We start from the raw sequence: 23,978 nt of genomic DNA, 5'->3' as shown, positions 1-23,978 counted from the left end.
GGAGGTCAGAGACCTGGTGGTAGAGGCCTGATCACCGACAACGATGAGACAGCCTATAGGGAGGAGGTCAGAGACCTGGCAGTATGGTGCTAAGGCAAACAAACTCAATCAACTCAGGTTAAGTTTAAGCATCAAATCAGGTTAAGTCTAAGCATCAACTCGGGTTAAGTTTAAGCATCAATTCAGGTTAAGTTTAGGATTAACTCAGGTTAAGTTTAAGCATCATCTCAGGTTAAGTTAAAGCATCAACTCGGGTTAAGTTTAAGCATCAACTCAGGTTAAGTTTAGGCATCAACGTAGGTTGATTAAGGTAAGGGTTAAGGCTTAAAACAAAAATATCAAAGACAACTTTCCTCTGCTGGATTCGAACATGCAACCTTTGGAATCAGAGGTAGGTGCTTACACCCATCTGCCATCCCCGTCCATAATACTCTAGCAAAACCCGAAACCTACTTTTCATTTTTTAAATGTAATTTTAATTTAACTTGAAGGTAACAGTGCTCACTGTTGCCCCTCCTCAGAAATGGATGTATGTTGAATACTGACTTGAATCACGAGTGACCTACCTGCATGGCACAGCAGTTTAATTACTCCCAGAGTATACGGGAGTATAAGCGGTCAGTATCTGGTATGACCACCATTTGCCTCATGCAGAGCAAAACATATCCTTCACCTAGTTGATCAGGCTGTTGACTGTGGCTTGTGGAATGTTGTCCCACTCCTCTTCAATGACTGTGCAAAGTTGCTGAATATTGGTGGGGGAACTGTAACACACTGTTGTACATGTCGATCCAGAGCATCCCAAACATGCTCAATGGGTGACATCTGGTAGTATGCAGGTCATGGAAGAACCAGGACCTTTTCAACTTCCAGGAATTGTGCACAGATCCTTGCAACATGGGGCCGTGCATTATCATGCTGAAACATGAGGTGATGGAGGAGGATAAATGGCACGACAATGGACCTCAGGATCTCGGCACAGTGTTTCTCTGCATTCAAATTGCTATCAATAAAATGCAATTGTGTTCGTTGTCCGTAGCTTATGCCTTACCCATACCATAACCCCACCACCATCATGGAGCTGTTCTCAACATTGACATCAGCAAACTGCTTGTCCACACGACGCCATACACATGGTTTGTGGTTGCTAGGCCGGTTGGACGTACTGCCAAATTTTCTAAAACGTTGTTGGAGAGGGCTTATGGTAGAGAAATGAACATGAAATTCTCTGGCAAAAGCTCTGGTGGACATTCCTGTAGTCAGCATGTCAATTGCACGCTCGTCTGTGGCATTGTGCTGTGTGACAAAAATGCACATTTTAGAGTGCCTTATATTGTCCCCCAGCACAAGGTGCACCTGTGTAATGATCAGGCTGTTTAAACATCTTGATTTGCCACACCTGTCAGGTGGATGGATTATCTTGACAAATTATATAATCATCACTAACAGAGATGTAAACACATTTTAAAATGTGAGAGAAACAAGCTTTTAGTTCGTATTGAAACATTAGTGGGATCCTTTTATTTCAGCTCATGAAACACAGGACCAACACTTTACATGTTGCGTTTTATATTGTTGTTCAGTGGAGAAATGTAAAATAATGAAAAGTACCATTTGGCATGTAGCCGATTTTTACAGAGGTGTTTTCTTTCAAGGGGTAGATTTGACACAATCTGGTTTTACAGTGTAACAAAACCCTAAACCTTAAGGGTTGCAGTGTAACATTTATGACTGCAGTACACAGGGATCTTCCGCTATGGCTTGAAATAAGTATTATACTGTAGGAAGAATGGGTTTTAATATATAAAATACCATAAAATTAAATATATACACCATTACAAGAGAGTGGTAAGGCGACATCCCTCGATCACATACATGCACTTCTCCCACTGGTCTAAGGTGAGTACCACAACGTCCCAAAAGTAATACTGTAATAGGGGCGAATTGGCCATCTGGCAATTCTGGCAAATGCCAGATGGGCTGGACCATCTTTAGTTGGGTGGGGTGGTAGAAATTGACACACCATTTTTTTTTGTTTTCATATACTGTATATATACAAATGACGGCTCATAACGGCTGGAACGAAGTTAATGGAATGGAATCAAACACAGAGTTTCAGAGTGGTTGATACCATTTACTCCATTCCAGCCATCGTTATGAGCCGTCCTCCCTAATTAAGGCGCCACCAGCCGCCTGTGATACTCACTGCTAGTTATGACCCGTCCTTTCCTCGCCAGCCTTTTATAGTTCATGTGTTTTGAGTTTCTACTTCCTTTCTCTGTTCTCCTGCTGGGGGATTGGTATCGGTTTAGTTTAACCACGCTCACTACTACTTCCTTTCTCTGTTCTCCTGCTGGGGGATTGGTATCGGTTTAGTTTAACCACGCTCACTACTTGTAGGTCATCTTATATATTGACGCTTTGCTTGGGCTAAAACCCCCGAAAGTCAGAGCAAGAAGTAACTTCTTCAATACTGAACATAAATGATGTATTACTGAACATGTTCCCAGTAGTTGGTAGAGGTGAGTTGGACTAGTGGTCAGTACCTATTCATGATTGTGTCTATTTTGTCCAGCAGTGATAGGCTACCAACTCCTTATTAGGTTGTTATGTGGGAATAGTGGTTGTTATTCCCAGTACTAATTATGTTGCAAAGTTGGGATAGTGGTTGGAATTCCCAGTGCTGATTGTGCTTAGCTTCAGTAGAAAATGCTTTGATTATATCACAAATCAAATAGTACAGTAGTGTCATGGTTTACAGTGTAACGATGAGTGGGGTTGGTGGGGATGGATGTTAATGTACACAGTCCACTTCCCCATCCCTCCTCTAGGTGGCAGCAGCTACAGAGTCATACCCAGTATTGGTTCTGCTGTAGAGTGGGGGGTGTGGTCCTAATGAGCTGGGCTGAACTCTCTGGATCTACACCGTTCCACGAGCAAAGTAGCAGTGATGTGGAGTTGCTAACTAAGCCCTGATTGGCTGAAGGAGGCAGTCTGTCCAGGGCAGGGCTACTGGGGCTCAGTGGGGTCACCGTTACCGTGGGAACAGCCGCGCTCCTCTGCGACTGGCCGTTATAGGCCGGTGGGGTTGAGGGCGAGGGCGAGGGTGAGGCTGGCGGCTTCAAGGTGACAGGTTTCTGTTTCCTCTTCCTGTTGCGTCGCAGCAGGAGAACCAGCACCACTAGGATGATGACCAATAAGAGCATGGCCAGGAGAGGTAGGATCACCAATATCAGGCTGGAAGACGTCTGTGGGTATGACTCTACTCGGACCGGTGTATTCACAAAGGAAATCTCATTGTCGTCTCCTTTACTCAGGGTGGGCTTGCCCAGAGTAGTATCTGTACCTGCCGAGTCGTTCCTGTTGGTGTTCCCCCAGCGGTTGCGACCTTTGAACTTCTGGTGGGTCTTGCTGGGTCTCTGTGTGGAAAGGAGGGAGGTGGACAGAGAGGGTAGTGCCGTCCCAACACCGAACACTGTCGTTTGGTTCAGAGGCTGAGAGAAAGGACTGCTGGTGGTCAGGATGGGACTCATGGTGGTTAGATCTAGCGATGGATCATACGGAACGATAGTGAACCGGAACTCTCCCCTGGCAGGTGGGACGTTCTCCGCTTTCAGAATGAACACCAACGAGTCGTTCAGCTCCTGCACTCCAGTCACGTTGGCGTTGAGCTCGAAGGATAGCCTCTCCTGCTTCACATCCTGAAAGGAGAAAGACCCCAGTGGCTCGGTTTTCTTACCAGCTTTGGCTTTTCCTCGGACCAGCTTTCCATACTTTGGATGAGAGACGACCTCGAAGAAAGGGTCGCTGACGGATAGAGAAGCCAGCTCAGTTGCGTTGAGGAAACCAGTGTTGAGTTTGACCACGATGCCATTGGATATTCTCACCCCCTCGCCAAACCTGACCAGGGGCTTAACTGTGATGTTGACAACCTGGTTTGTCAGGTTAGCTTCCGATGTAAACGCGGTGAACTCAAAGCTGTCCTGACCAGACGTGAGGGCCGTCATGTGATAAAACAAGCTACCCGTCCTTAAGTCCTCCTGCTCAAACTGGTTGACCTCCTGGTCATCCAGCCGGAGGATCTTGCCGTACCGTGGCGCAGCTGTGATCCGGTAGTGAACCGTTGTGTTTTTTCCATTGGTCTCTGCCACCAGACTCTCCTGGGTTAAAACCACGGACGTCTGTCCCTGCTCCAGAGCCAGCCCAGTGTTGTTGACAAGGGAGATGGTGATCTCCGTCACCTCGAGGTTGAAGAGCTTATAGACCGGTTTGTGATGGCCATCGGAAACACTAAAATAAAACACCCCAGAAGCCCGGCTTCCATCATGAACAAAGTACACCATGCCACTGTTGATCTGAGCCTGAGTGAAGGACACCACAGACTCGTTCAGGCTTCCTCCCAGGGCCAGATAGCCGTTGTTAGGCTTGCTGACGACAGTGTACTGGATATCCTCTGAAGGGTTGTCCAAGTCTTCCACATTGAGGTTCTCCGGCCCCAGGGCCACTGTGTCCCCCTGCACCACGCTCAGGCTGGGGGCTTTGGTCTTCAGAACGGGCGGTTGATCGTTGACTGGGATCACCGTGATGTTGAACCACTCCTCCAGAACCTGATTATAGAGAAGAAGAATATTACTTTATTTTGTTGAATGGAATCTTGTCCTCTGCATTAAGAGTTTGAAGCAGAACTTCCAATATCCTCAATGGAGGCAATTCATTTTGCAACATAAACAATGTTTGAACAGATTTAAAAAATAATAAACAGAAATAAACAGTTGAATAAATGTGTGCAAAATACAAGGTAGGTTAGCAACATTAAGTACCTGGCTGTCTTCCAGAGGGCGCTGGGCCGGCTTACCCTTGGGGTTCAGCCAGGTGTCGAAGACAAAGTGGTCGTGGAGTGTCTCGGAGTCGTCGTGCCGGTACGTGATGCCATACTTGTTGAGGATGTACTGGGAGAAGTTGGGTTTCTCCACAGTGAGGTTCCTCTCTCCCACCACAATGACCCCGTGCTGGGGTAGAGACTTCACCTGGAACCAGATCTCGTGAGAGCTGCGCTGGGTTGTGGGCAGCTTGGACATAAGGTTAGACGCATCCAGCTTGGACTCGTCGATGACGATGTGGTCACCCTCGGTCACCACCGCACCTAGAATGCAACGAGAGAAAAGTCGGTATGGAGGACCGAAGCTGCCGTAATTACAGAAATATTCAGACCCTTTTCCACATTTTTTATGTTACAGCCTTATTCTAAAATGGATTAAATAAAACCATTTCCTCAATCCACACACAATACTGCATAATGACAACGCAAAAAAAGTTTAGGAATTTTTTGCAAATGTATTAAAAAGAAGAAACAGATGTCTTATTTACATAACTATATGGAGGCAGGGTAGCCTAGTGGTTAGAGTGTAGAGGCGGCAGGGTAGCCTAGTGGTTAGAGTGTAGAGGTGGCAGGGTAGTCTAGTGGTTAGAGTGTAGAGGCGGCAGGGTAGCCTAGTGGTTAGAGTGTAGAGGAGGCAGGGTAGCCTAGTGGTTAGAGTGTAGAGGAGGCAGGGTAGCCTAGTGGTTAGAGTGTAGGACTAGTAACCGGAAGGTTGCAAGTTCAAACCCCCGAGCTGACAAGGTACAAATCTGTCGTTCTACCCCTGAACAGGCAGTTAACCTACTGTTCCTAGGCCGTCATTGAAAATAAGAATTTGTTCTTAACTGACTTGCCTGCTTAAATAAAGGTCAAATTAAAAAAATACAGACACTTTAGTATGAGACTCAAAATTGAGCTCAGGTCCCACAGTTGACAGTTCATGTCAGAGCAAAAACCAAGCCATGAGGTCAAAGGAACCAAAACATTTCTGCAGCATTGAAGGTCCCCAAGAACACAGTGGCCTCCACCATTCTGCAGCATTGAAGGTCCCCAAGAACACAGTGGCCTCCATCATTCTGCAGCATTGAAGGTCCCCAAGAACACAGTGGCCTCCATTATTCTGCAGCATTGAAGGTCCCCAAGAACACAGTGGCCTCCATCATTCTGCAGCATTGAAGGTCCCCAAGAACACAGTGGCCTCCATCATTCTGCAGCATTGAAGGTCCCCAAGAACACAGCGGCCTCCATTATTCTTAAATGGAAGAAGTTTGGAACCACCAAGACTCTTTCTAGAGCTGGCCGCCCGGCCAAACTGAGCAATCGTGGGAGAAGGGCCTTGGTCAGGGAAGTGACCAAGAAATTCCGATGGTCACTCTGACAGAGCTCCAGAGATCCTTTGTGGAGATGGGAGAACCTTCCAGAAGGACAACCATCTCTGCAGCCCTTTACCAATCAGGCCTTTATCATAGAGTGGCTAGATGGAAGCCACTCCTCAGTAAAAGGCATGACAGCCCACTTGGAGTTTGCAAAAATGCAGAACAGCAACCCTAAGCACACAGCCAAGACAACGCAGGAGTGGCTTCGGGACAAGTCTCAGGATGTCCCCGAGTGGCCCAGCCAGAGCCTGGACTTGAATATGATCAAACATCTCTGGAGAGACAAGAAAATAGCTGTGCAGCGACACTCCCCATACAACCTGACAAGAGCTTGAGAGGATCTGCAGAGAAGAGTGAGAGAAACTCCCCAAATACAGGTGTGCCAAGCTTGTAGCGTCATTACCCAAGAAGACGCGATGCTGTAATCGCTGCCAAAGGTGGTTCAACAAAGTACTGAGTAAAGGGTCTGAATACTTATATAAATTTGATATTTCAATTTTTGTTTTTAATACATTTGCAAACATTTCTAAAACCGATTTCATCCATTTTAGAATAAGACTAATGTAACAGAATGTTAAAACAGGTGTCTGAATGCACTGTATGTGTGCAATCATTCAGCCATTTTTTTTATATTTTATTTTTACATTTATCTATTTGTGTGTGCATTTATTTATTAATTGAGCTCTAATTTTGGCAGCTTTGGTTCTCCCCTTAATTGTATAATAATCCTGGAAAATGAACATTGATGATGTACAACAACAAGACATTATGCAAGACATTATGCAATGATTCACCAAAGGCCCACCTGTGTTAGCGAGAAGCAGAGTCTTGCGGTCGGGTCCAGCATTCTCGTAGGAGATGTCCATCCTGAAGGTCTCGTTCTCTAGGGAAGCTGGAGGTGAGGATACTGAGAAGGTCATTGAGTCCATAGCGGACCAGCCAACCGACGCCACAAGACTCTGGATGTACAGAATCTCCCGCTGGTCCACCTGAGACCAGAAATCAGTGAAGGCTGGTGTTACTATGAATCAGAAGGGCAAGCCCGGGAATTTCCCCACTTTTTGTAAACAACATTTGCCCCCATTTCAAAAAAACTCAAGCGTTAACACAAAACACTGAACATCAGAACTTTAGTCATCAACGAACACTTCACACGAGTTGCTTCTTCCGCTGGAGAATATCTGTCGTTGTTATTCAGAATATAAACATATGTATTAATGCATGTCTATGTACTCAGCTGTAGAGAGTGTGACCTGAGGCCTTATCCAATCAAAAACACTGTAGAGAGTGTGACCTGAGGCCTTATCCAATCAAAAACACTGTAGAAAGTGTGACCTGAGGCCTTATCCAATCAAAAACACTGTAGAGAGTGTGACCTGAGGCCTTATCCAATCAAAAACACTGTAGAGAGTGTGACCTGAGGCCTTATCCAATCAAAAACACTGTAGAGAGTGTGACCTGAGGCCTTATCCAATCAAAAACACTGTAGAGAGTGTGACCTGAGGCCTTATCCAATCAAAAGCACTGACCACGCTTCCCGTAAAGGCCAAACAACATTTTGTTTCGGCTTGAATTGGAATTTATATCCTGTGGAGTTTCCTTCTGTTTGTTTCTCACCGTAAATATTGTTTTACTGAACATATTAATCACAATATACTTTCCCAAACAGTGCAAGAAGAGTCTTATTTTGTCTTCTTGTATAAACTACTGCGGCCATACAGTACCAGTCAAAGGTTTGTACACACCTACTCATTCCAAGGTTTTTATTACTATTTTTTACATTGTAGAACAATAGTGAAGACGTCAAAACTATGAATACATATGGAGTCATGTCGTAATCAATAAAGTGTTAAACAAATCAAAATATAATTTTGATTTTAGATTCTTCAAAGTAGCCACGGATGACAGCTTTAGACACTTTTGGCCTCTTCTCTTTACTGTTTGTATCAAGTGTCCCAGAGTAGGAGTGCTGATCCAGGATCTGTCTATGATATGATCTGTCTAGGATGACCACAACAGTGAATCAACCCACTCAGGTGACGCACCCCCTGCAGGGACGGCATGAGAGAGCCCCAGTAAGCCAGTGACTCAGCCCCTGTAATAGGGTTAGAGGCAGAGAATCCCAGTGGAAAGAGGGGAACCGGCCAGGCAGAGACAGCAAGGGCGGTTCGTTGCTCCAGAGCCTTTCCGTTCACCTTCCCACTCCTGGACCAGACTACACTCAATCATATGACCCACTGAAGAGATGAGTCTTCAGTAAAGACTTAAAGGTTGAGACCGAGTTTGCGTCTCTGACATGGGTAGGCAGACCGTTCCATATAAATGGAGCTCTATAGGAGAAAGCTCTGCCTCCAGCTGTTTGCTTAGAAATTCTAGGGACATCATATTAATTAGGAGGAGTGCTGATCCAGGATCTGTCTATTTAATCATATTAATTGTGATCTAAAAGGCAAAACATATCCTTTACTCCAACTCAGTTGTAGAAATATGGGCCCTGGTCTCCCCTGTCCAAATAATCAAATAATCTTATTCATTATGAACACTCATCCGAAATCAGCAGGTTCTGGTTAGTTGTTAGGTTCTGCTCTTACCATGGTCTGTGTGAAGGAAGAGATGTCAACAGTGAAATTATCAGCCAGCACTGTCACCAGTCTGCCTAGTTTTGGTCGACGAATCACGTTGAAGGTAATGGTGCGGTTGGATGTGTCGCTCTTGTCATTGGTCAACGCCTGCAGGTCCTCCTTGGTGATTGGTGTAGTAGAGCCTGTTTATGGTGAAACAATATCGGTAAATAAAATGCTCCAACATATGGACCCATTGAGGATGTAACCATGGCGCCGGAGAAGAAGGCTGACATTTTATTTATTCCCCAACAGATTGTTTTTATGATGTTTGTAAGTTATTTTTTTGTGTGATGTTTGTAAGTTATTTTTTTGTGATGTTTGTAAGTTGTTTTTTCTATGATGTTTGTAAGTTATTTTTTTTTGTGATGTTTGAAAGTTATTTTTTTTTGTGATGTTTGTAAGTTGTTTTACTTATTTTGTACATAATGTTGCCGCTAATCGTCTGTTAATAAAAAAATACAACTGAAACCGAAAATAACTGCTGGACATCAGGACTGCGATTACTGACCACGGACTGGCAGAATCCTTTTTTTTCCTTTAACGAGTCTGACGAGCCCAACGTGAATTATATTCTGCTTTCTCAGGCCCAGATCCCCTGTGATTTGTGTGAAGATGGGGCCAGAGGGCGGGGCTGCCATCTGAGAATTCGTAGGCGATCGAATAAAAAACCATTCTGCTAGCAAACTTGCAATCTTTGGAGAATACATATCGATGACCTACGCGGAAGATTAAACTTCCAACGGGACATTCGAAACTGTAACATCTTATGCTTCACTGAGTCTGGGCTGAACGACGAAACTATCAACATACAGCTGGCTGGTTATACGCTGTACCGGCAGGATAGAACAGCGGCGTCTGGTTAGAGGGGCGGCAGACTAAGTATTTTTGTAAATAACAGCTGGTGCACGATATCTAAGGAAGTCTCGAGCTATTGCTCGCCTAAGGTAGAGTATCTCATGATAAGCTGTAGACCACACTATCTACCAAGAAAATTTTAATCTGTATTTTTCGTAGCTGTTTACATACCACCACAGTCAGAGGCTGGCACTAAGACCACACTCAATGAGCTGTATTCCGCCATAAGCAAACAGGAAAACGCTCACCCAGAGGCGGAGCTCCTAGTTGCCGGGGACTTTAATGCAGGGAAACTTAAATCCGTTTTATCAAATTTCTATCAGCATGTTAAAAGTGCAACCAGAGGGAAAACAACTCTGAACCACCTTTACTCCACACACAGAGACGCAAAGCTCTCCCCCGCCCTCCATTTGGCAAATCTGACCATAATTCTATCCTCCTGATTCCTGCTTACAAGTAAAAATTAAAGCAGGAAGCCCCAGTGGCAGATCAATAAAAAAGTGGTCAGAAGAAGCAGATGCTAAGCTACAGGACTGTCTGCTACACAGACTGGAATATGTTCCAGAATTCCTACGATGGCATCAATAAGTGCATCGATGACGTCGTCCCCACAGTGACCCTCAAAGTACATACCTGAACCAGCTGCCGCTGTCAATGAGCGGGACTCTAACCCGGAATTTTATAAGAAATCCCTCCGACAAACCATCAAACAGGCAAAGCTTCAATAGAGGACAAAGGTTGAATCCTACTACACTGGCTCTGACGATCGTCGGATGTGGCAGGGCTTGCAAACCATTACAGAGTACAAAGGGAAACACAGCCGAGAGCTGCCCAGCGACACGAGCCTACCAGACGAGCTAAACTACTTCAATGCTCGCGTTGAAGCAAATAACACTGAAACATGCAGCCGATGTGAATAAGACCTTTAAACAGGTCAACATTCACAAGGCCAGACGGATTACCAGGATGTGTACTGCAACACCATCATTAAGGTTACCGATGACACAATAGTGGTAGGCCTGATCACCGACAACGACTTGACAGCCTACAGGGACGAGGTCGGAGACCTGGCGGTGTGGTGCCAGGACAACAACCTCTCCCTCAACGTGATCAAAACAAAGGAGATGATTGTGGACAACAGGAAAAAGCAACCGGAAGGTTGCAAGTTCAAAACCCCCGAGCTGACAAGGTACAAATCTGTCGTTCTGCCCCTGAACAGGCAGTTAACCCACTGTTCCTAGGCAGTCATTGAAAATAATAATTTGTTCTTAACTGACTTGACTGGTTAAATAAATAAAATAATGACATAATGATACATAATGATACATAATGACACATAATGACACATAATGATACATAATGATACATAATGACACATAATGACACATAATGACACACAATGATACATAATGACACATAATGATACATAATGACACATAATGATACATAATGATACATAATGACACATAATGATACATAATGACACATAATGATACATAATGATACATAATGACACATAATGATACATAATGACACACAATGATACATAATGACACATAATGACACATAATGATACATAATGATACATAATGATGCATAATGACACATAATGATACATAATGACACATAATGATACATAATGACACATAAAGCCTTTACAGTAAACAGATGCTGGGTAGCTACAGTGCCTTCGTATACATAAAGCCTTTACAGTAAACAGATGCTGGGTAGCTACAGTGCCTTCGTATACATAAAGCCTTTACAGTAAACAGATGCTGGGTAGCTACAGTGCCTTCGTATACATAAAGCCTTTACAGTAAACAGATGCTGGGTAGCTACAGTGCCTTCGTATACATAAAGCCTTTACAGTAAACAGATGCTGGGTAGCTACAGTGCCTTCGTATACATAAAGCCTTTACAGTAAACAGATGCTGGGTAGCTACAGTGCCTTCGTATACATAAAGCCTTTACAGTAAACAGATGCTGGGTAGCTACAGTGCCTTCGTATACATAAAGCCTTTACAGTAAACAGATGCTGGGTAGCTACAGTGCCTTCTTACATAAAGCCTTTACAGTAAACAGATGCTGGGTAGCTACAGTGCCTAAAGCCTTTACAGTAAACAGATGCTGGGTAGCTACAGTGCCTTCGTATACATAAAGCCTTTACAGTAAACAGATGCTGGGTAGCTACAGTGCCTTCGTATACATAAAGCCTTTACAGTAAACAGATGCTGGGTAGCTACAGTGCCTTCGTATACATAAAGCCTTTACAGTAAACAGATGCTGGGTAGCTACAGTGCCTTCGTATACATAAAGCCTTTACAGTAAACAGATGCTGGGTAGCTACAGTGCCTTCGTATACATAAAGCCTTTACAGTAAACAGATGCTGGGTAGCTACAGTGCCTTCGTATACATAAAGCCTTCGTACAGTAAACAGATACCCAGTGCCTTCGTATACATAAAGCCTTTAAGTAAACAGATGCTGGGTAGCTACAGTGCCTTCGTATACATAAAGCCTTTACAGTAAACAGATGCTGGGTAGCTACAGTGCCTTCGTATACATAAAGCCTTTACAGTAAACAGATGCTGGGTAGCTACAGTGCCTTCGTATACATAAAGCCTTTACAGTAAACAGATGCTGGGTAGCTACAGTGCCTTCGTATACATAAAGCCTTTACAGTAAACAGATGCTGGGTAGCTACAGTGCCTTCGTATACATAAAGCCTTTACAGTAAACAGATGCTGGGTAGCTACAGTGCCTTCGTATACATAAAGCCTTTACAGTAAACAGATGCTGGGTAGCTACAGTGCCTTCGTTAAGTATTCAGACCTCTTGACTTTTTCCACATTTTAGTTAGGTTACAGCCTTATTCTAAAATATATATATAGTTTTTTAATTTCCCCCTCATCAATATACACACAATAGCCCATAATGACATCACAATACCCCATAATGACACCACAATACCCCATAATGACATCACAATACCCCATAATGACACCACAATACCCCATAATGACATCACAATACCCCATAATGGCATTTTAGCTGATATCACATTTACATAAGTATTCAGACCATTTACTCAGTACTTTGTTGAAGAACCTTTGACAGCGATTACAGCCTCGAGTCTTCTTGGGTATCACGCTACAAGCTTGGCACACCTGTATTTGAGGAGTTTCTCCCATTCTTCTCTGCAGATCCTCTCAAGCTCTGTCAGGTTGGATGGGGAGCATTGCTGCACAGCTATTGTCAGGGCTCTCCAGAGATGTTTGATAGGGTTCAAGTCTGGGCTCTGGCTGGGCCACTCAAGAAAATTCAGAAACTTGTATTGTGCTTTGTGTTGTAGTCCTGTTGGTAGGTGAACCTTCGCTCCAGTCTGAGGTTCTGAGCGCTCTGGAGCAGGTTTGCATCAATGATGTCTTTGTACTTTGCTCATATTTGCCTCGATCCTGACTAGTCTCCCAGTCTCCATGCTGCCACCACCATGCTTCACCGTAGGGATGGTGCCAGGTTTCCTCCAGAAGTGACGCTTGGCATTCAGGCCAAAGAGTTCAATCTTGGTTTCATGAGACCAGAGAATTTTGTTTCTCATGGTCTGAGAATCCTTTAGGTGCCTTTTGGAAAACTCCAAGCAGGCTGTCATGTGCCTTTTACTGAGGAGTGGTCTCTGGGTCATTGTCCTGTTGGAAGGTGAACCTTCGCCCCAGTCTGAGGTCCTGAGCACTCTGGAGCAGGTTTTCATCAAGTATCTCTCTGTGCCTTGCTCTGTTCATCTTTCCTTTGATCCTGACTAGTCTCCCAGTCCCTGCCGCTGATAAACATCCTCACAGCATGATGCTGCCACCGCCATGCTTCACCATAGGGATGGTGTCAGGTTTCCTCTAGACGTGACACTTCGCATTCAGGCCAAAGAGTTCAATCTTGGTTTCATGAGACCAGAGTGGGTTGTCATGTGTCTTTTACTGAGGAGTGTCTTCCGTCTGACCACTTTATCATAAAGGCCTGATTGGTGGAGTGCTGCAGAGATGGTTTTCCTTGAAGTTTCTCCCATCTCCACAAATGAACTCTAGAGCTCTGTCAGAGTGACCATCTGGTTCTTGGTCACCTCCCTGACCAAGGCCCTTCCCCCCCAATTGCTCAGTTTGGGCAGGCAGCCAGCTCTAGGAAGGGTCTTGGTGGTTCTAAACTTCTTCCATGTAAGAATGATGGAGGCCACTGTGTTCTTGGGGATCTTCAGTGCTGCAGAAATGTTTTGGTAGCCTTCCCCAGATCTGTGCCTCGACACAAACCTGTCGTCTCGGAGCTCTACAGACAATTCCTTCAACCTCGTGGCTTGGATTTTTGCTCTGACATCCGCTGTCAACTGTGGGACCTTTTATAGACAGGTGTGTGCCTTTCCAAATCATGTCCAATCAATTGAATTTACAGGTGGACTCCAATCAAGTTGAAGAAACATCTCAAAGATGATCAATGGAAACAGGATGCACCTGAGCTCAATGTCGAGTCTAATAGCAAAGAGTCTGAATACTTATGTAAATCAGGTATTTCTGTTTTACTTTTTTTTACATTTGCAAAAATTCTCAAAAACCTGTATTCACTTTGTAATTATGGGGTATTGTGTGAATCCATTTTAGGCTTTAATAAAATCAAAATGTGGATAAAGTCAAGGGGTCTGAATGTCACAACAACTTTGGGGTTTGAAAATATACATTTTATGTGGATCTTCTGAAGGAAGCCATAGTTATGGTCATTGTTATATAGCCTCATATATATATATATATATATATATATATATATATATATATATATATATATATATACTTATAGCCTTATATATACTCCCAATACGTCAAAGTGTTTTCCAAATGTGTAGGTTTACTTTTATTACGGGTGAACCTCGTCATGATCTCAACACTTCAAAATCAAAAACAACGATCCAGTTTTTAAAATGTGTGGTGGTATTGAGTGTCCTCATGTAAGTTATCCTCCGAAGGCTGTGCTGAACATATCGCTGTGCACCGTGTGATAAACAGACAAGAGGGAAAACTCTTTTGATCTTTAAAAAAACACTGTGGTACATGACGCCACAAACACATTTTGGAGCCTTGTGATATAAACAAGTCATATAACAGTCACCCTACTTACACCCTACACCTAACACCCTACACCTAACACCCTACACCTTACACCCTACACCTAACACCCTACACCTAACACCCTACACCTAACACCCTACACCTAACACCCTACACCTAACACCCTACACCTAACACCCTACACCTAACACCCTACACCTTACACCCTACACCTTACACCCTACACCCTACACCTAACACCCTACACCTTACACCCTACATCTTACACCCTACACCCTACACCTTACACCCTACACCCTACCACCCTACACCTTACATCTTACACCCTACACCCTACACCTTACACCTACACCCTACACCTACACCTTACACCTTCCACCCTTACACCTTCCACCCTACACCTTACACCCTACATCTACACCTTACACCTTACACCCTACACTACACCTTCCACCCTACACCTTCCACCCTACATCTTACACCTACACCCTACACTCTACACCTTACACCTTACACCCTACACCCTAAACCTTACATATTACACCTTACACCCTGCACTCTACACCTACACCTTCCACCCTACACCTTCCACCCTACACCTTCCACCCTACACCCTACCTTACACCCTACACCTTCCACCCTACACCTTCCACACTACACCTTACACACACTACACCTTACACCCTACACACTACACCTTACACACCTAAACCCTACATATTACACCTTACACCCTACACAGCCTTCTACTGAGACCCTAAGTACTTACACCCTACACCCTACTACAGCCTTCTACTGAGAGAAGTACTTACACCCTACACCCTACTACAGCCTTCTACTGAGAGAAGTACTTACACCCTACACCCTACACCCTACACCCTACTACAGCCTTCTACTGAGAGAAGTACTTACACCCTACACTCTACACCCTACTACAGCCTTCTACTGAGAGAAGTACTTAAACCCTACACCCTACACCCTACTACAGCCTTCTACTGAGAGAAGTACTTACACCCTACACCCTACTACAGCCTTCTACTGAGAGAAGTACTTACACCCTACACCCTACACCCTACTACAGCCTTCTACTGAGAGAAGTACTTACACCCTACACCCTACTACAGCCTTCTACTGAGAGAAGTACTTAAACCCTACACCCTACTACAGCCTTCTACTAAACAGAGAGGAGTGAAGAGCAAACAGTCTGCCCCTCCTCCTCCTCCTCCTCCTCCTCCTTCCTCCCCCGGTCCTCTCCAGGGACACTTCTTTCTAAATGGACGAAGAAGAAGAGGAAGAGGAGGAGGTCTACATTTTTCTTCGTCGTTCATGTGCAGACATGTGAAAATGTGCTCGTGTCCCTCAGTCTGCTGTTTCCCTCGCATAAGTATGTTTATAGTGTGTGTGTGGCCTCTTTCGATACAAGCAGTACACTGCAACAAGGAGAAATACACAACCACATCTAGATCAACACTATTGTCTGCTTTAGCTATAAAAAAAACAGAGAAGACAGGCTATTTCTGACCATGGTTGTTATACAGGAACTAAATGTAGACCACCTACAAGGATGGGACCTTTGAAGAGCACATCATGTTCTGCTTTAGTGCGTCATGAGGAGTTTCAATCACTGCACCTAGTTAAACACACTTTTGAAAATCAAAACTCCAATATGAATGACATACGATCCCAATCAGTACACCGTGAGTGGAGTCAGTAGCAGAGTGGAGTCAGTAGCAGAGTGGAGTCGGTAGCAGAGTGGAGTCAGTAGGTAACAGAGTGGAGTCAGTAACAGAGTGGTAACAGAGTGGAGTCGGTAACAGAGTGGAGTCGGTAACAGAGTGGAGTCGGTAGGTAACAGAGTGGAGTCAGTAAACAGAGTGGAGTCAGTAACAGAGTGGAGTCGGTAGCAGAGTGGAGTCGGAAACAGAGTGGAGTCGGTAGCAGAGTGGAGTCGGTAGAGAGTGGAGTCAGTAGGTAGCAGAGTGGAGTCGGTAGCAGAGTGGAGTCGGTAACAGAGTGGAGTCGGTAACAGAGTGGAGTCGGTAGGTAGCAGAGTGGAGTCAGTAGCAGAGTGGAGTCAGTAACAAGAGTGGAGTCGGTAGCAGAGTGGAGTCAGTAGGTAGCAGAGTGGGAGTCGGTAGGTGGAGTCGGTAACAGAGTGGAGTCGGTAACAGAGTGGAGTCAGTAGCAGAGTGGAGTCGGTAGCAGAGTGGAGTCGGTAGGTAACAGAGTGGAGTCAGTAACAGAGTGGAGTCAGTAGGTAACAGAGTGGAGTCAGTAACAGAGTGGAGTGGTAGTCAGGTGGAGCAGAGTGCAGAGTGGAGTCAGTAGCAGAGTGGAGTCGGTAACAGAGTGGAGTCGGTAGCAGAGTGGAGTCAGTAGGTAACAGAGTGGAGTCAGTAGCAGAGTGGAGTCAGTAGGTAACAGAGTGGAGTCAGTAGGTAACAGAGTGGAGTCGGTAACAGAGTGGAGTCGGTAACAGAGTGGAGTCAGTAGGTAACAGAGTGGAGTCGGTAGCAGAGTGGAGTCAGTAGGTAACAGAGTGGAGTCAGTAGCAGAGTGGAGTCAGTAGCAGAGTGGAGTCGGTAGCAGAGTGGAGTCAGTAACAGAGTGGAGTCAGTAGGTAGCAGAGTGGAGTCAGTAGGTAGCAGAGTGGAGTCAGTAGGAGTGGAGTCAGTAGGTAGCAGAGTGGAGTCAGTAGCAGAGTGGAGTCGGTAACAGAGTGGAGTCGGTAGCAGAGTGGAGTCAGTAGCAGAGTGGAGTCAGTAACAGAGTGGAGTCAGTAGCAGAGTGGAGTCGGTAACAGAGTGGAGTCGGTAGGTAACAGAGTGGAGTCAGTAGCAGAGTGGAGTCAGTAGGTAACAGAGTGGAGTCGGTAGCAGAGTGGAGTCGGTAGCAGAGTGGAGTCAGTAGGTAACAGAGTGGAGTCAGTAACAGAGTGGAGTCAGTAACAGAGTGGAGTCAGTAGCAGAGTGGAGTCAGTAGCAGAGTGGAGTCAGTAGGTAACAGAGTGGAGTCGGTAACAGAGTGGAGTCAGTAGCAGAGTGGAGTCAGTAGGTAACAGAGTGGAGTCAGTAGCAGAGTGGAGTCGGTAGCAGAGTGGAGTCAGTAGGTAACAGAGTGGAGTCAGTAGGTAACAGAGTGGAGTCGTAGCAGAGTGGAGTCAGTAGGTAGCAGAGTGGAGTCGGTAACAGAGTGGAGTCAGTAGAAGAGTGGAGTCAGTAGGTAACAGAGTGGAGTCGGTAACAGAGTGGAGTCGGTAACAGAGTGGAGTCGGTAGCAGAGTGGAGTCAGTAGGTAACAGAGTGGAGTCAGTAGCAGAGTGGAGTCAGTAGGTAGCAGAGTGGAGTCAGTAGCAGAGTGGAGTCGGTAACAGAGTGGAGTCGGTAGCAGAGTGGAGTCAGAGGTAACAGGTGGAGTCGGTAACAGAGTGGAGTCGGTAGCAGAGTGGAGTCAGGGTAACAGAGTGGAGTCGGTAGCAGAGTGGAGTCAGTAGGTAACAGAGTGGAGTCAGTAACAGAGTGGAGTCGTAGGTAGCAGAGTGGAGTCGGTAACAGAGTGGAGTCAGTAGGTAACAGAGTGGAGTCAGTAGCAGAGTGGAGTCAGTAGCAGAGTGGAGTCAGTAGCAGAGTGGAGTCGGTAGGTAACAGAGTGGAGTCAGTAGCAGAGTGGAGTCAGTAGGTAACAGAGTGGAGTCAGTAGCAGAGTGGAGTCAGTAGTAGCAGAGTGGAGTCAGTAGCAGAGTGGAGTCGGTAGCAGAGTGGAGTCGGTAACAGAGTGGAGTCGGTAACAGAGTGGAGTCGGTAACAAAGTGGAGTCAGTAACAGAGTGGAGTCAGTAGGTAGCAGAGTGGAGTCAGTAGCAGAGTGGAGTCAGGGTGGAGTCGTAGCAGAGTGGAGTCGGTAGCAGAGTGGAGTCAGTAGCAGAGTGGAGTCGGTAGCAGAGTGGAGTCGGGTAACAGAGTGGAGTCGGTAGCAGAGTGGAGTCAGTAGCAGAGTGGAATCGGTAGCAGAGTGGAGTCAGTAGGTAGCAGAGTGGAGTCGGTAGCAGAGTGGAGTCAGTAGGTAACAGAGTGGAGTCGGTAGCAGAGTGGAGTCAGTAACAGTGGAGTCAGTAACAGAGTGGAGTCAGTCGGTAGCAGAGTGGAGTCGGTAGCAGAGTGGAGTCAGTAACAGAGTGGAGTCAGTAACAGAGTGGAGTCAGTCGGTAGCAGAGTGGAGTCGGTAGCAGAGTGGAGTCAGTAGGTAGCAGAGTGGAGTCAGTAACAGAGTGGAGTCGGTAGCAGAGTGGAGTCGGTAGCAGAGTGGAGTCAGTAGCAGAGTGGAGTCGGTAACAGAGTGGAGTCAGTAACAGAGTGGAGTCAGTAACAGAGTGGAGTCGGTAACAGAGTGGAGTCAGTAACAGAGTGGAGTCGGTAACAGAGTGGAGTCGGTAGCAGAGTGGAGTCAGTAGGTAGCAGAGTGGAGTCAGTAGGTAGCAGAGTGGAGTCAGTAGGTAGCAGAGTGGAGTCAGTAGGTAGCAGAGTGGAGTCAGTAGGTAGCAGAGTGGAGTCAGTAGCAGAGTGGAGTCGGTAACAGAGTGGAGTCGGTAGCAGAGTGGAGTCGGTAGCAGAGTGGAGTCAGTAGGTAGCAGAGTGGAGTCGGTAACAGAGTGGAGTCGGTAGCAGAGTGGAGTCAGTAGGTAACAGAGTGGAGTCAGTAACAGAGTGGAGTCAGTAACAGAGTGGAGTCGGTAACAGAGTGGAGTCGGTAGCAGAGTGGAGTCAGTAGCAGAGTGGAGTCGGTAACAGAGTGGAGTCGGTAACAGAGTGGAGTCGGTAACAGAGTGGAGTCGGTAGCAGAGTGGAGTCAGTAGGTAGCAGAGTGGAGTCAGTAGGTAGCAGAGTGGAGTCAGTAGGTAGCAGAGTGGAGTCAGTAGGTAGCAGAGTGGAGTCAGTAGGTAGCAGAGTGGAGTCAGTAGCAGAGTGGAGTCGGTAACAGAGTGGAGTCGGTAGCAGAGTGGAGTCGGTAGCAGAGTGGAGTCAGTAGGTAGCAGAGTGGAGTCGGTAGCAGAGTGGAGTCGGTAGCAGAGTGGAGTCAGTAGGTAACAGAGTGGAGTCAGTAACAGAGTGGAGTCAGTAACAGAGTGGAGTCGGTAACAGAGTGGAGTCGGTAGCAGAGTGGAGTCAGTAGCAGAGTGGAGTCGGTAACAGAGTGGAGTCGGTAACAGAGTGGAGTCAGTAGCAGAGTGGAGTCAGTAGCAGAGTGGAGTCAGTAGGTAACAGAGTGGAGTCGGTAACAGAGTGGAGTCGGTAACAGAGTGGAGTCGGTAACAGAGTGGAGTCGGTAGGTAACAGAGTGGAGTCGGTAGGTAACAGAGTGGAGTCGGTAGCAGAGTGGAGTCTGTAGCAGAGTGGAGTCGGTAGCAGAGTGGAGTCAGTAGCAGAGTGGAGTCGGTAGCAGAGTGGAGTCGGTAGCAGAGTGGAGTCAGTAGCAGAGTGGAGTCGGTAGCAGAGTGGAGTCGGTAGCAGAGTGGAGTCAGTAGCAGAGTGGAGTCAGTAACAGAGTGGAGTCTGTAGCAGAGTGGAGTCAGTAACAGAGTGGAGTCGGTAACAGAGTGGAGTCAGTAGGTAACAGAGTGGAGTCGGTAACAGAGTGGAGTCAGTAGGTAGCAGAGTGGAGTCAGTAGGTAACAGAGTGGAGTTGGTAGGTAACAGAGTGGAGTCGGTAACAGAGTGGAGTCGGTAACAGAGTGGAGTCAGTAGGTAACAGAGTGGAGTCGGTAACAGAGTGGAGTCGGTAGCAGAGTGGAGTCAGTAGCAGAGTGGAGTCAGTAGCAGAGTGGAGTCAGTAGGTAACAGAGTGGAGTCGGTAACAGAGTGGAGTCGGTAACAGAGTGGAGTCAGTAGGTAACAGAGTGGAGTCGGTAACAGAGTGGAGTCAGTAGCAGAGTGGAGTCAGTAGGTAACAGAGTGGAGTCGGTAGCAGAGTGGAGTCGGTAGCAGAGTGGAGTCGGTAGTAGAGTGGAGTCAGTAACAGAGTGGAGTCGGTAGCAGAGTGGAGTCGGTAGCAGAGTGGAGTCGGTAGCAGAGTGGAGTCAGTAACAGAGTGGAGTAGGTAACAGAGTGGAGTCTGTAGCAGAGTGGAGTCAGTAACAGAGTGGAGTCAGTAACAGAGTGGAGTCGGTAGCAGAGTGGAGTCAGTAACAGAGTGGAGTAGGTAACAGAGTGGAGTCGGTAGCAGAGTGGAGTCAGTAACAGAGTGGAGTCGGTAACAGAGTGGAGTCGGTAGCAGAGTGGAGTCGGTAACAGAGTGGGTCAGTAGTCGGTAGCAGAGTGGAGTCGGTAGCAGAGTGGAGTCGGTAGCAGAGTGGAGTCAGTAACAGAGTGGAGTCAGTAGGTAGCAGAGTGGAGTCGGTAACAGAGTGGAGTCAGTAACAGAGTGGAGTCGGTAGCAGAGTGGAGTCAGTAACAGAGTGGAGTCGGTAACAGAGTGGAGTCGGTAACAGAGTGGAGTCGGTAACAGAGTGGAGTCAGTAGGTAGCAGAGTGGAGTCAGTAACAGAGTGGAGTCGGTAGCAGAGTGGAGTCAGTAGGTAGCAGATTGGAGTCAGTAACAGAGTGGAGTCGGTAGCAGAGTGGAGTCAGTAGGTAGCAGAGTGGAGTCAGTAACAGAGTGGAGTCGGTAACAGAGTGGAGTCGGTAACAGAGTGGAGTCGGTAACAGAGTGGAGTCAGTAACAGAGTGGAGTCAGTAGCAGAGTGGAGTCAGTAGCAGAGTGGAGTCAGTAGGTAGCAGAGTGGAGTCGGTAACAGAGTGGAGTCAGTAACAGAGTGGAGTCAGTAGCAGAGTGGAGTCGGTAACAGAGTGGAGTCAGTAACAGAGTGGAGTCAGTAGCAGAGTGGAGTCGGTAACAGAGTGGAGTCAGTAACAGAGTGGAGTCGGTAACAGAGTGGAGTCAGTAGCAGAGTGGAGTCAGTAGGTAGCAGAGTGGAGTCGGTAACAGAGTGGAGTCAGTAACAGAGTGGAGTCGGTAACAGAGTGGAGTCGGTAGCAGAGTGGAGTCAGTAACAGAGTGGAGTCGGTAACAGAGTGGAGTCGGTAGCAGAGTGGAGTCGGTAACAGAGTGGAGTCGGTAGCAGAGTGGAGTCGGTAGCAGAGTGGAGTCGGTAGCAGAGTGGAGTCAGTAACAGAGTGGAGTCAGTAGGTAGCAGAGTGGAGTCGGTAACAGAGTGGAGTCAGTAACAGAGTGGAGTCGGTAACAGAGTGGAGTCAGTAACAGAGTGGAGTCGGTAACAGAGTGGAGTCGGTAACAGAGTGGAGTCAGTAGGTAGCAGAGTGGAGTCAGTAACAGAGTGGAGTCGGTAGCAGAGTGGAGTCAGTAGGTAGCAGAGTGGAGTCAGTAACAGAGTGGAGTCGGTAGCAGAGTGGAGTCAGTAGGTAGCAGAGTGGAGTCAGTAACAGAGTGGAGTCGGTAACAGAGTGGAGTCGGTAACAGAGTGGAGTCGGTAACAGAGTGGAGTCAGTAACAGAGTGGAGTCAGTAGCAGAGTGGAGTCAGTAGGTAGCAGAGTGGAGTCGGTAACAGAGTGGAGTCGGTAACAGAGTGGAGTCAGTAACAGAGTGGAGTCAGTAGCAGAGTGGAGTCGGTAACAGAGTGGAGTCAGTAACAGAGTGGAGTCGGTAACAGAGTGGAGTCAGTAGCAGAGTGGAGTCAGTAGCAGAGTGGAGTCAGTAGGTAGCAGAGTGGAGTCAGTAACAGAGTGGAGTCAGTAGCAGAGTGGAGTCGGTAACAGAGTGGAGTCAGTAACAGAGTGGAGTCGGTAACAGAGTGGAGTCAGTAACAGAGTGGAGTCAGTAGCAGAGTGGAGTCAGTAGGTAGCAGAGTGGAGTCGGTAACAGAGTGGAGTCAGTAACAGAGTGGAGTCGGTAACAGAGTGGAGTCGGTAGCAGAGTGGAGTCAGTAACAGAGTGGAGTCAGTAACAGAGTAGCCAACGTGTGCGTTGATGGAAAGCTTTAGAATATATCATAAAGCTAGAAAAACGAGAAGCTTCATAGAGGTTGAGAAACATTATCAGCTGTGTAAACAGTAGCAGAGGCACAAACAGACACGGACCCTTAAAGCTGCAATTCGCAGATGCTGCATCCATTTCTGGACGTAGTGACATTTACTCGTTATTTTACAATGTCTCTTATAAATGCCCCCTGGGCTTAGTTCCAGTGTCCGACCCCACCACAACCCAAAAATACTGAGCTTGTTTTACTCCAATGTTTGTAAACATTGGAAATGTAAGCAAACACTCTATAGCCTCAAATAGATGTTAAAAGTCCCCTGTTTTGGGGGATTTCTGGACAGGTTCTGGACCGGTTCCAGACTGATTTTGGTGTTTTAAAAAAAAGTAAAAGCGCTCTGTAATTGTTATAGTGTCTTGTGTCTTATTGTGCGAGAAAGACCCATGTCGTTGCTCTCCCAGCAGGGCTGACTTGAAGTCTCAGACCCTACATTTGCATAGGGAGTGACGTGTCACATTTTTCCGGCCTATCCAGACAAAGAGACAATTTCCTGTGTCTGTCAAACTCACAGCTGTGTTTACAAAACAGGAGAATCTAGCAGATGCAACAATCCTTGTTTTTCGAGCTCTCCAACATAAAAAAAAACACAAAATAATTTAATAGAATTTAAATAAAAAACACTTTCTTTTGGTCACAGATGGACAGAAATCACAAAAATATTAAATATTTTGGCCGGCGCCAGAACAAATCAGTTGGACGGGCATTTGATTTCCATGGTGGGGGGGGCATGTTCTGTTTGTTTTTCATGATCACACAGAGGTCTGTGACATGGTCTATAAAACCTCTGACTGTCCTGTATGACTGGCAAACCTTCATGAGTCAACCGTGACTCTCCTCTCTCGGTCACACCCAGGTCAGCAAATCTCGGCTAATTAGTCTTCAAACTGCAAATTGTTTTCCTTTGTAATTAAAAAAAGTCTTTCAACTGTAGTGTTCAGTGTTCAAATACTGACATTGATGGGGGGGGGGGGTAGAATTATTTTGTCAATATTACTGTCAAATTAAGGAACTAAAACATTGACATTCGATATAAAAAGGGGAAATAAAAAGAAGGAAGAATAATAATAATAGGACAAAGAATACTAGTTCCTGTTGATTTGTTTTTTTAAACACAGAGA

General features: G+C 46.2%; 1 protein-coding gene across 1 annotated transcript in view; it reads right to left on the bottom strand.

Annotated features, from left to right (window-relative positions):
* Positions 1–1,498: 1,498 nt before the first annotated feature.
* Positions 1,499–23,978, bottom strand: part of cspg4ba (chondroitin sulfate proteoglycan 4ba) — a 99,595-nt gene continuing 77,115 nt past the window's right edge. The window contains exons 12-15 of the mRNA XM_046348209.1: positions 8,826–8,998; positions 7,040–7,223; positions 4,821–5,143; positions 1,499–4,607 (exon numbers count right to left, since the gene is read on the bottom strand). Of these exons, the coding sequence (XP_046204165.1) occupies positions 2,850–4,607; positions 4,821–5,143; positions 7,040–7,223; positions 8,826–8,998 (2,438 nt within the window). The 3' untranslated portion in view covers positions 1,499–2,849. The remainder of the gene's footprint in view (positions 4,608–4,820; positions 5,144–7,039; positions 7,224–8,825; positions 8,999–23,978) is intronic.

Source organism: Oncorhynchus gorbuscha, linkage group LG04, assembly GCF_021184085.1.
Source record: "Oncorhynchus gorbuscha isolate QuinsamMale2020 ecotype Even-year linkage group LG04, OgorEven_v1.0, whole genome shotgun sequence".
NCBI lineage: Eukaryota > Metazoa > Chordata > Actinopteri > Salmoniformes > Salmonidae > Oncorhynchus > Oncorhynchus gorbuscha.
This window is presented reverse-complemented; position numbering and strand designations above follow the sequence as displayed.